The 13,491-nt window shown below is 35.6% G+C and overlaps 1 protein-coding gene and 1 pseudogene across 1 annotated transcript; both read right to left on the bottom strand.

Annotated features, from left to right (window-relative positions):
• On the bottom strand, positions 1,435-3,213 carry LOC18609892 (annotated as a pseudogene).
• On the bottom strand, positions 6,954-12,602 carry LOC18609890 (two-component response regulator ORR21). Its single transcript, XM_007045231.2, has 6 exons — positions 12,064-12,602; positions 11,406-11,558; positions 10,924-11,322; positions 10,684-10,760; positions 7,887-9,083; positions 6,954-7,391 (listed from the first exon to the last, which is right to left on the bottom strand). The coding sequence occupies exons 1-5, from the start codon at positions 12,266-12,268 to the stop codon at positions 7,887-7,889; spliced, it is 2,031 nt and encodes a 676-aa protein (XP_007045293.2). The 5' UTR covers positions 12,269-12,602; the 3' UTR covers positions 6,954-7,391.

The raw sequence follows: 13,491 nt of genomic DNA, 5'->3' as shown, positions 1-13,491 counted from the left end.
TTTCGAATGGCCTCATTTATTTTAATTAGCGTTTTTGTTAGTTCATTGTTAGGCTCCAATGAATGCAAAGGACAAGCTGAAGTGGGCACAAATTGTACATTATGCTTGTGAATAGCCATTGAAGATGGCAGCAAGGTGCCACGGCCAAGGAGTAGCGCATTCAGCCATGCGTACCATCAATGGAAATTGGTACATTTGGCTCCAATTGAAGCTAAAAAAAGTGCATTAATTTGTTGATTCGGGACTATTGACGATCATAGAGGTTGTTGATAGAGCTACAAAAACTGCCAACTGAAATCTTTGAGGAAGAAAAAATAACAGTAAATAAAGCTATTTACATTCATGGTCTGTCTGACCCTGAGTAGGGAGCGGCCACTGGGCTGTGAATCGGTTGGTTGGTTGGTTGGGCTGATCTTACTTCCTAATGGTCTAAATGGCGACTCACATGGGAATTCATTCTCTCAATCAACATGTACTGAACTAACAACAAGTGAATTGTTTGAATTTAGCTTCCTAATTTTCTTCTCAAAGTTACTTGAAAGCCACTCTGCTCATAATATTTTAGCAGGAAGTTGATACTAAACAACAAATGAAACCTACTGATACTAGATCCTGCCCCTCTGCACATTCTTTTCTTGTCACTTTTTCCATCTCCTCAAATCTTGCTTCTGATATAAAACTAGAAGCTTATGAATGCAGAATGTCTTATACTCTGGGTTCAGATATATGCATTTATTTGAGTTAATTATCCGTCCATTAAAAGCCATACTGATATGCGAATTCAAGTAGTGTCTAATGTATTCAGTGATGCTTTGGATTTTTAAGTACTTCACTGGAATTGGAATCACAGTGCATTCTTTTGCAGTTTTCTGCTCAGGTTTTCAGAACTTTTGACATCATTTATTATAAGAATTTCTAGTGATGGTAAGGAAGAATTGTTCACAAAAAGTGGGAAGCTGTCATGGAGGATAGCATGAGAACGAGTGAGAAGACAGAAACCATGGACAATAGTGCAGTGACAAGCAAAAACAGGAGAGGGAAAGAGCTCTAGCGAGATGAGAGAAGAAAACTAAAGTACGGTAGGAAATAATAAGATCCCTGTCAAGCTGCCTATAACTAAACCCAAAGACTAGTCACCTCAGTTCTGATACCCGCCCGACCCCAAGCATTGCTTGTCACCACCATTACCTAAGGATATCATTAAAGAAAGAAAGAAAAGTATATGTGTGTGAGTGTAAAGACCTCTCCGACCAACCATCCAGGTATATGTTCATCTCTACAAACTAGTCAGCTTGTGCAAAGGGGAAAAACAAAGACAAGGGAAGAGAACAAAACCGGTCAAAAAAACACATTGACTCATAATAAATAAATGAGAATTCTAACATCACAAATAAACATTTCTCAACAACTGATTCTACAAAACAATCTCTACCCACACGGAGAACTAAGACAGGTATGCTCACCACGCAATGCAAGCCTATTGCACAAGAGCAGCAGAATTGGATTCAGTAAACACTTAATTATTAATAAACATTGTAAATATTGTCTACATGCATGCCATAACTCTTTCCTTAAACAACTGCACACCTACTCTGAAGCATGTTAGGTTTGATAAACTTCCTAGTAAGTTGATTCAAACAAGACTAGATCGGTGTCTATTTTCCAAAGTTCTTCAATAATTTATTACATCATTAAGGTCACTAATATGATGCTAATAGAAATCAAATTAGTACATACGATCATAACTGGTCGAATGCTGATTCCTAGCTTCTAAATGCAAAGAAAAACTGTTCTGTTCTTCACAAGAAGTCAAACACAGCAAATGGTAAATTTTCATTAGAGAATGAATCAAGTGGCAAAATATGCTTAGTGAAAGAAATGCCATATAAAAGCAACCAAAGGCCAAATCAACTTATGCACATGCACGCTGTTAAGCAAATTCAAATTTATGAATAACCAAATTCAATTACCTATTCTGTGAAAACACTTGTGAGATCATTTGGAGGAAATTGTTGTAGCATTGGTATGCCCAATTTCACATTATCTACAAATTCCATTCTTGGCTCCTGCTTCACTCTGGTACCAGAGTTCTCGGCGAAGACTTTTCCACGGCTAGAGGAGCTGCTTACTGGTGATTGAAATTCATTAACTGCGAACCGAGTTGGAAGGCAAGCCTCCTTATTAAAATATCCAAGATTGCTAAAATGAGCTTGATCAAGCACTTCTCCAGACTTAGTACCACCATAGGGACCCTGGACATCAAACGTGTTATGGACAAATCCTGGCAAATGCCTGGATGCTTGAAGTGTCATGCTTGAGGTTTGAGCTTGACGACTAGTACAGTTGTCAGCATTCAAAGAGCAGGATGACACAGATGGAGAAAGGGAAGCAGGGGGATGTACCTACTAAGAACGCCTGTAGTTTGGAGATTCCCGTCGGAGACTTGCTCAATATTCAATGAAGAATTGTTTGATTGAGATGAGAGAATACTGTAATCAATAACAGGAGTCCTACTAAAGCTGCCAGTCTGGTTTACAGAAACAGCACTATTTCCTGCCTGAAAACTAGCGGATGACTGAGAGGGTACAACAAGGCAAGATGGCCGCACATTGATCGAACGACTGCGCTCAGGAGCAGTAGATTGCTGCTGCTGCGGTTTCTGGAGTTGTCGTTGCTGCTTCTGCTGCAACAAATCAATAAGCATGTTACAGTTCTGAGAGCTGAACCCCCCAAGGCTGCTACTGGGAGCCTCTGTACCAATGTTATTAGAGGGCCATGCTCCAAATCCAGAAGAAACATCTTGAACGGATACAATAGATTGTGGGAAGTGTTTGGAAATGCTGGATTGGCATTTTACTAGAGGTTGACCAAATACCACACCATGCTTAACTGGAATGCACTTGGGCCCTTGAAGGGATGCTTGAAGAAGAGCTGGCTGGTCCACTGCTGTAACTAAATTACCTTTTGGTCGACCTAAGAGCTCAGCATGGAGAGCTGGTATTGTTTGAGGAGGAATTTGTTCAGAGGCAGCCAATGCCTAGATGTCAAATCTTCCAAGTGAACCGATTTAACATTTGGCTCTAGCGGCCCACAAAGTGGATTAGAAATTCCACCTTGTTGAGCCACACCACTTATTTTCTTCAAGTATAGTCTGAACTTCAGCACATAGAGAGCACAGTAACTTATAAGTAAAAATACAGTTTTTAACAGCATTCAAGTAGCTAAATTTATCTCGTTAAAGGAAACAGATACATTGATGTGTATATACTTTGGAAAAGAATGTATATGTTTAACAGGATTCAAGCTCCTAAACGTGTTATATGTTGAGAAATGGCTTCAGCATAAGCAGCTGGCAGGTGACAGGTGATCCTGCAGTGCAGGCAAAGCCTCATATCACACTCATTAATCCAAATTTGACAAGCAAAATAGAAAATGAGCAATGTTACAAGCATTATTAACCATTGTAATTGTTTTTATTTTGTACTCTTAACTCAATTATGAGATCCATTTCCAATAAGATGGAACATGAATCAACTAATACTCAAAAGGTGATAATTTCATAAATTCACCAGATGTCAAATAACAGCACAGTATATAATGTTGTGCCTGAACAGGTTATATATTGAGTGATTACTTCAGCATGAAGCAGCTGGCAGGTAGTCCTGCATTCAAGGCAAAGTCTCGTATCATAATCCAACATAAAACCAATTGTGACTTACAAAAGAAGTACCAAAATGAACTACAATACAATGCTTATTTATCATTGTGATTCTTTTATAAAAAAATTTTAAAACTCAATTATGAAAATCACTACTTTCAATCAAACAGATCAAACTTGAATCTACTAATCTTTTTAAGATGATACTTTCATAATTTCACAAGATGTCAAATAATGATATACAATAAATCGTGTAATATGTCTCAGGTTGACATGACTGTAGACCTTATATTCATAAGATTTGCAACAAAATTGAGATTATGTTAAATCTAATTAATTATGACTCATATTCCATTAACTTTGCATCAAAATTGTCTTATATAGATATCAGCACAACAAATTCGACATTCGAAATCTAAAAAAATTATAAAACTTCAATCTTTATAAAGAGGAGGGGCATGATGGATTCAGAGCAGATGTTGGAACAATGGATTCAGAGTAAATTAAGATTCAATTCTGAGTATGTTGTTAGGTCTATTCTACAGATTGCGTAGAATACTAAATTTAAAATATTAGTAAATGTCTAATTGTTTATTCAAGTAACTATGTGAATTTAACAATTTATTTTTTATAATTTAATAATTACATATCAAGTATCTATACTTAATTGTAGAATTCATAAATTTAAATGATAATATAAAATTTAGTAATTATTTTTTATCATACAAGTTCAATTTTGATTGTTATTTTTAAAAAAAAGTATTTTATATATGATTAAAATTTCAAAAAACTTATGTTTTGAAAATTTGAAATTTAAAATTATCAAATCTTAATTTTTTAAAAGAAATTATAATTTTAAGATTTTTTTAAAAAATAAAGATCAAACTCAAAATTATTATTATTTGAACAAAAACCCATCCGCACCACACCACCTCTCTACCACAATGGATCCTGCGGCCTTCCTTTCCCGAGCAGCAACTTCTGATGACTTGCCTTAGCTTATTTTGGACGCCAACCAAACAGAATTAGCTTTCTTTAAACGCTAAATTACCCATCAAGATAAAAAGCCCTCTTTCCTTAACTCACGAAGTCTTAGATCTCAAATCTCAAACATTTTTTCTTTTCTTTGAAGAAATTGTGTTATAATGGCTGATTTTCGTCTTCAGAGTCTTTGTCAATCTCAATTTACAGAGATTGCAGCTGAAAAAGCCAAGGTAACTGCAGAAGAATACTTCAAGTTGGGAAATATCGACAGGGCTATTCAGCAAGGGTTCGCAGCTCTTGATCTTAATCCCGAGTTACGGATCATTCAGAAATACATCGCTGCCTATCTGATTCACAAGTTTGCTTCTATGCTAAGCCTTTGCAAGGAGATGAAATTGGACGATACTAAGGTGCTGTATTCAATTCTCTTTATCGAAGATTGTTCTTCCATTGTTGATGTTGCTACGATTAAAAAACATTATAAGGAAGTGGCGCTCTTGGTTCATCCGGATAAGAATGATTCGGTCGCTGCTGAAGGTGCGTTCAAGATTGTTCGTCAGGCTTGGGAGACTCTTTTATCTGATCACCACAAAAGGAGAAGAAAAGCTTGAAGGAGATTGCAGTTTTTTTTATTCGGATTAGATTTATTTGTACATGTATCTAAATTTTTTATAAATAATATGTTGTTATTAATTCTAATTATATTTTGATTTTTTGTTTAGCAGTATAGCTAAACGATAGTCGCCCTTTACTCTGAAAACTTCCTGATATCAAGCTGCCAAATTAGCTTTTCTTGCTTCAGATTTAGCCCATGTTTTCATAGGACGGATCAAAACATCAATTTTACAATTTTACGCGAATTAAAGTCGACTTAAATCTTGTAATTTGTTTTTTAAAAAATTATTAATTAGGTAATGATTTTTATTATTATACATGTAAATTACATTGAAACAGCATAACAAGTCATTAATTTATCATCAAGTTTTAATACATTTAAAATCTCAATTTTTTTATTTAATGTTGTTGGTATTTTTGTTTTCTTGTTCATTTGTTTTTTATGTTGGATGTAAATATTTTGAATAAGTAACTTATTTGTCATATAATTTTTAAATAAGCATTAGTTAAAAATCAATCCAAAAATTCGATTTTACGATTTGATCTTTCTATTCAGAACAAGTGAGTAAATGTTTAAAAATCATAAATCATCTTAAAAAGTGTTAGTCCTAAACAATTTAGATTATGTATCATCCATTAAGTTAGGAGATTACCCTGAAATTTATCCAAATCCATTGATCTCCCTCAACTATGTACCATTGCGAATATATTGAACAAAATCATCCTGATCAACGGCTAGCTACAGCAAAAAGACTCAATTTATCAGCAATATTGTTTATGACAAGGTAGATATACCCATTAACGAAGCGATTGCAACGTGTAGTGACCAGTTTTACTAAGACTTAAGGGGCTACATAAAAATGTAACCAGTAACTTAAGTAGAAATTATTATTGGCGACGCTAAAGTGAGTAAGCTGAATTGGCCACAAATTGTCCATTATGCTTGGGAATAGCCATTGAAGATGGCAGCAAAGAGCCATTCCACATAACTTGTCAAGCCACAGCCATGGAGTAGTGCATTCAGCCATGCCTACCAGCAATGGAAAGTGATAAATTAGTTGATTCAGGACTTGACGATCATACGAAAACCACCTACTGAAATCTTTTAGGAAGAAAAAATAACAGTAAATAAATAGAAACCCGTGTTCTTGGCTTGTTAATGTTGTAGGTGTTTTAGGATTTACCTTCCTACACTAATGTTGAAACCTAAGTTCGTAACCTCGCCTTCAAGTAGCTAGAGATTTACCTCAAGTGCTAGAAAAGAAAAAACAAAAGGACTTGCTACAAAACGAATTTGACGGATCAGCGTATTTACATACATGGTCGGACTCTGAGTGGGAAGCATTGTTCACAAAAAGTGGGAAGCTGTCATGGAGGATAGCCCGAGAACGAGAAAGAAGACAGAACCCATGAACAATAATGCAGTGACGAGCAAAAACAGGAGAGGGACGGACTAGTCACCTCTGAATTTCTGATACCCGCTCGATCCCAAGCATGGCTTGCCACAACAATTCGCTAGCTACCTAAGGATATAAAAATCATCATATGCTTAAAAAGTAAATAAAGAAAGAAAAAAAGTGTATGTGTGTGTGCGCGCACATATAAACACAACACCTCTCCGACCAACCATCCAGTTATGCTCATCTCTACAAACCAGTCAGCTTGTGCGAGGGGGAAACAGAAAGACAAGGGAAGAGAACAAAACAAGACAAAAATACACATTGACTCATTTGAGCAATAAATAAATGAGAATTCTAACATCACTAAACCCAAATACTGCACAATTCTGTTGGCAAGATGCCACCATATTGCACATAATTTCAATTTTCAAGCTCTGTCTGACAACTTATTTTTCCTACAAACTAATTAGGACATAATCATTCTAGGCTAGACACAAGTAGGGCCTACGCTGTCACCCTAAATATACAAAAGAGAGCAGAATTAAATTCCTTCTCTTTAGAATTGCATATACCGAGTGGCTTCACAGTGCACTACCATCTGGTGTAGGTACTAGGAATTAGGTCTATAGTAAAAACAAGACTTCAACCTGAACCTTTCTCAACAACTGATTCTGCAAAACAATCTCTACCCACAAGAAGAACTAAGACAGGTATGCTCACCACGCAATGCAAGCCTGTTGCACAAGACCATCAGAATTGGATTCAGTAAACACTCAATTATCAATAAACATTGTAAATATTGTCTATATGCATGCCATAACTCTTTCCTCAAACAACTGCACACCTACTCTGAAGCATGTTAAGTTTGATAAACTTGCTAATAAGTTGATTCAAACCAGACAAGACCAGTGTCTATTTTCCAAAGTTCTTCAATAATAATTATTACATCATTAAGGTCACTAATACGATGCTAATAGAAATCAAGTTAGCACCTATGATCATAACTGGTCAAATGCTGATTCCTAGCTTCTAAATGCAAAGAAAAACTGTTCTGTCCTTCACCAGAACTCAAACACAGCAAATGGTAAATTTTCTTTAGAGAATGAATCAAGACGCCAAATATTTTTAGTGAAAGAAATGCCACATAAAAGCAACCAAAGGCCAAATCAACTTATGCACATGCATGCTGTTACGCAAATTCAAATTTATGAATAACCAAATTAAATTACCTATTCTGTGAAAACACTCATGAGATCATTTGGAGGAAATTGTTGTAGCATTGGTATGCCCACTTTCACATTATCTACAAATTCCATACTTGGCTCCTGCTTCACTCTGGTACCAGTGTTCTCGGCAAAGACTTTTCCGCGGCTAGAGGAGCTGCTCATTGGTGATTGAAATTCATCAGCTGCAAACCGAGTTGGAAGGCAAGCCTCTTTATTAAAATATCCAAGATTGCTAAAATGAGCTTGATCAAATACGTCTCCAGACTTAGTAACACCAAAGGGACCTTGGACATCACACATGCTATGGACAAATCCTGGCAAATGCCTGGATGCTTTAAATGTCATGCTTGAGGTTTGCACTTGATGACTAGTACAATTGTCAGCATTCAGAGAGCAAGATGACACAGATGGAGAAAGGGAAGTAGGGGGGATGTACCCACTAAGAACGCCTGTAGTTTGGAGATCCCCGTCAGAGACTTGCCCAATATTCAATGAAGAATTATTTGATTGAGATGAAAGAAGACTGTAATCAATAACAGGAGTCCTACAAAAGGTGCCATTCTGGTTTACGGAAACAGTACTATTTCCTGCCTGAAAACTAGCAGATGACTGAGAGGGTACAACAAGGCAAGATGGCTGCACATTGATCGAACGACTGGGCTCAGGAACAGTAGATTGCTGCTGCTGCTGCGATTTCTGGAGTTGTCGTTGCTGCTGCTGCTGCTGCAACAAATCAATAAGCATGTTACCGTTCTGAGAACTTAACCCTCCAAGGCCGCTACTGGGAGCCGCTGTACCAATGTTATTAGAGGGCCATGCTCCAAATCCAGAAGAAACATCTTCAACGGATACAATAGATTGTGGGAAGTGTTTAGAAATGCTGGATTGGCATTTTACTAGAGGTTGACCAAATGCCACACCATGCTCAACTGGAATGCACTTGGGCCCTTGAAGGGATGCTTGAAGAAGAGCTGGCTGGTCCATTGCTGTAACTAAATTACCTGTTGGTCGACCTAAGAGCTCAGCATTAAGGGCAGCTAACGTTTGTGGAGGAATTTGTCCAGAGGCAGCCAATGCTTGGATGTCAAACCTTCCAAGTGAACCAATTTTAACATTTGGTTCTAGCGGCCCACAAAGTGAATTAGAAATTCCACCTTGTTGAGCTACTCCACTTATTCTCTTCAAGTATAGTCTGAATTTCTGCACATAGAGATCGCGGTAACTTATACGTAAAAATACAGTTTTTAACAGTATTCAAGTAGCTAAATTTATCTTGTTAAAGGAAATAGATACTTTGATGTGTATATACTTTGGAAAAGAATGTATATATTTAACAGGATTCAAGTTTCTAAACAAGTTATATGTTCAGAAATGGCTTCAGCATAAGCAGCTGGCAGTGGCAGGTGGTCCTGCACTGCAGGCAAAGCCTCATATCACACTCATTAATCCAAATTTGACAAGCAAAACAAAAAATGAACAATGCTACAAGCATTATTTACCATTATAATTGTTTTTTATTTTGTACTCTTAACTCAATATGAGATCCATTTCCAATAAGTTGAAACATGAATCAACTAGAACTCAAAAGGTGATAATTTCATAAATTCACCAGATGTCAAATAACAGGCACAATATATAATGTTGTGCCTGAACAGGTTATATATTCAGTGATCACTTCAGCATGAACCAGCTAGCAGGTAGTCCTGCACTCAAGGTAAAGTCTCATATCATAATCCAACATAAAACCAATTGTGAATTGCAAAAGGAAGTACAAAAATGAACTACAATACAATGCTTATTCACCATTGTGATTCTTTTATAAGAAAATTTTAAAACTCAATTATGAGAGCCACTTTCAATCAGACAGATCAAACTTGAATCTGCTAATCCTCTTAAGAAGATGCTTTCATAAGATGTCAAACAGTGAAGTACAACAAATCGCATAATATGCCTCAGATTGACAGGATTTTAGACCTTATTTTTTTTATCACAACCAAATCTAGACAATCACCTAAACTTCATAAGATTCACAACAAAATTAAGATTATTGTTAGATATAGTTAATTATGACTCATATTCCATTAACTTTACATCAATATTGCCCTACACAGATATCAGCACAACAAATATGACATCAGATATCAGAAAATTTATAGAACTCCAATCTTTATAATAAGAGGGGGGAGTTGGGGCCGGGGGGAGGGGGGGGGGGTGGGATTCAGGGTAAATTGAGATTAAACTCTGAGTATGTTGTTAGGTCTAAGACAATTGTTTGAACAACTCTGATGACTTTGCAAGCTAAGTAATTCTATTTGAAAAAAAAAAAAACAGAAAAAGAATCACTTAGCTGCCATAGTCATGAGAGTTCTAGAAAAAAAAAATACCCTAAACCCATTACTACATTAAGTTTACTAATTAATTACAAATGGGAAGGAAGTCTAAACTCTACTGAATGAGAAAGCCGAGAAAAACCAACAAGAAGAACCAGGCAATATCTTCTCACTTACTCAAAAAAAATGTAGAAAATATGAGAATCTAAAAGGCATCATTTCCAAAGACTCAAAGTGAACAGACATATAAAAATGACAAACTATCAAACCCTTGCCATCAGCCAAAATCTAAATGTCCAAAATGAACTGGGATTGTCCGAGCTAACAGCATCAAAAACTGCTTTTAACTAGTCCACTCTAACACTGCTGAGAGCCAATCTTTAAAAACTCAAATATATTTATGATCAGTTCAAATTACTAGTGGATGAAAAAGAAAATGCAGTTGAGATACACATGGTGAAGGACCAAACCTGCAAATGGCTTGCAACATTTTCTCTAGTTAAACCAGGCACATTCATGAGCTCAAGAATTCTCTTGGGAACAGCCTCTGAAATGGCAGCCACAATGTTTTAGTCAGCAATAATAAAAAGACGCAATTAGTATTAACAATTCTATTCTGCAGATTGCACAGAATACAAAATGCAATCTCCCGTGCACATTCAACATCTTAAGAAAAATAACTATTAAGTAATAATCATTGGAGATCGTACTATCAATCCCTAGCTGATTTACAGCACTGACAAATTGTTGATGCAGTTCCACCGACCAAACAACACGTGGTTTCTTTGATGCGGATGGATCATCATTTTCAATTTCACCATCATCTTCTTCTTTGGTGTTGCTCCTCTTTTTCTGAGGTTTCAATGATACATCTGCCCCATCATTAACAGAAGAAGCATATTCAGCATCATCATTTCCTCGTTTATGTCGGTCATTATCATCTAAGCTTCCTGAATGTTCCAGCTCTTTATTCTCATTCCATTTCTTCCTAACAACATGCTGCCATATATTCTTCAGTTCTTCCTCACGTATGGGCTTAATCAAATAATCACAAGCCCCATGTCTAATTCCCTTCATAACAGCATTTGTTTTCCCATCAGTGGACATCACTACAAAAGAATTCATGAGGTTAATAAGCAGAAAGAAAATATTTAAAAAAAAAATCTTTATTGGAAAACAAAAGAATACTTACTAATTACAGGAAGATCCATTTCAAGCCCAACATGTTCAAGGAGTTTATAACCATCCATATCGGGCATGTAAACATCACTTAGTACAACATCAAAACACCCTTTTCTCTCACGTAAAAGGTTCAGGGCAACTTTGGCTTGGGAGCAAGTGGTAACTGCAAAAAATGGAATTTATTTTTTAAAAAATTGAAATTATGAACAAACATCACAACATTTCACTAACAGACAACAAAACTAAGGTGAATCCATGATATTAATTAAGACCCCTTTTGGTTGATAGATAGCAGGGAATGTTAGACATGCAATTTAGCTACTTGCTTTTTTCTTCTGAAAGCAAAAATATAATAAATGTGTTTGGATACAAAATCAAATACATAGGCAACATTTTTAAAGAGTTTTAACACTTAAAAATATGTAATTTTTGTTAGATAACAAAATGTCTGACTTTACTTTTATAGAAGAATTACGTTGGAATATGGTTGTTGTATTTGAGTGATTTGTTCATTTTTAATAAATTATAATTTAATTTTTCTCTGTTTGCTTAAAACTAACAACCACGAAAATAAACTACAATTTATGCTTGATTCGAAATGAAAGTTTCATAAGCAGAAAGTGCATGCAAATATATAAAAATTAAATTAAAAATACAAAATTAAGCACCGATATAGAGGCAACGGCGAAGCATCTGCTCGAGAATTCTTAAGCAAGTAATGTCATCGTCCACAACCAGAACCCTCAATCCAACCGGGAACTGATCGGAGATCACAACCTCTGGTCCTTTGCACGACGACGAGCCACCGTAGCTGCTGGTGGCAGCGGCGCTCGTGCTCACACTCGACTGCGCCACTCTCTGCATGGTAGCCATAGCCAACGAACACAACTCACTCACACATTTCAAAAGAAAAAAAACCTAGAATCAAAGTCTTTCTCCCTCTTTAGTAGTCGAATTCATCAAAAAGAATAACGAAATTCACCATCACAAGACACAATTGAGAGAGAGAAACCCTAGAAATGGAGGGCGAAATTGAAAGAAAAATAGAGAAATTTGACGGGTTTGAACCGGGATCGGATCAAGGAGAGAATAAAAGAAAGATAAATCAGCAAGATTTTATTTCCTTTGATGTTTTATTTCCTTTCTGGTGATCGAAAGAGAGTTGAAAATTTATTTTATAGAGAGAAAGAAGAAGAAATAATGAAGAGAGAGGGTAGAGAGATAATGGGAAAATTAGAGAAAAGTTGTCCTTATCTATTTTTTCAAAAAATTTATTTATTTATTTTTGGGGGTGGGGCCGGTGGCAATTAATAAATAAAAACGGAGCGAAATAATTGGAGTGAGTTGGAGGGGGTTGAAGCGAAAGGTGGGACCCAGATGAGCAGGGTGAGTCAGGGACAGTGGCTCGCGTGCCTTTTGGCGGTACGCCATTCTTCGGTTTCGCTCGCCCACGGTCGAGTAGGTAGGGCTCAAGCTTGCGCATAGGGTTCACCCAAGCCAAGAGTTGTATTTTTCCTTTTTTTTCTTTTTTTTTTTTCTGTTTTTTTGTGTTTTTTTAAGCTTTGGAATTTCAAGCACTGAGAAGAAACAAAAAAATTTTGACGAAAGAGTTGAATTTGTTGATGCAGATGTTTTGCTTCGTTACATTGTTATGCTTCTACGAGGAAGTTGCTTTGTTTTGGAAAATATGATATAGCAAAATTTTTAACAAAAATGGACAAATCATAAGACCCATTACGTGGATTAAGAATAATTACGTATTAAATGTTTGATATTTTGATTTAATTATAAATAAAAATAATATTCTAAAAAAATTTTAATTATTTAAAAAATTAAATAAATTTTTATTTTTTATTATATTTAAGTAAATCTTTATATTTTTATTTTATACTAAATAAGTTTTTGTTATTAACATGTAAAGTATCACATGATCATATCATTTGATATGTTAATATGTAATGTCAACGTCATGTGATATTAAATAATAAATAATTTATTAATTAATGATACCTAATTAATCATAAAAAATCTATTTGATTTAAAATAAAAGTAAAAAGCCTTAATTGAATAAGTAGAATAATAATGATTTATTTAAA

The sequence above is a fragment of the Theobroma cacao genome, chromosome 2 (assembly GCF_000208745.1).
Source record: "Theobroma cacao cultivar B97-61/B2 chromosome 2, Criollo_cocoa_genome_V2, whole genome shotgun sequence".
NCBI lineage: Eukaryota > Viridiplantae > Streptophyta > Magnoliopsida > Malvales > Malvaceae > Theobroma > Theobroma cacao.
This window is presented reverse-complemented; position numbering and strand designations above follow the sequence as displayed.

What these genes read in the sequence shown, in the direction of transcription:
- LOC18609890 (XM_007045231.2), bottom strand. Translation starts at nt 12,268, where the DNA reads ATGGCTACCATGCAGAGAGTGGCGCAGTCGAGTGTGAGCACGAGCGCC. An exon ending in TCGCCGTTGCCTCTATATCG is followed by an intron (nt 11,559 to 12,063) that starts GTGCTTAATTTT and finishes CATTTTTTGCAG; the next exon opens with TTACCACTTGCTCCCAAGCC. An exon ending in ATGTTGCAAGCCATTTGCAG is followed by an intron (nt 9,084 to 10,683) that starts GTTTGGTCCTTC and finishes CTCTATGTGCAG; the next exon opens with AAATTCAGACTATACTTGAA.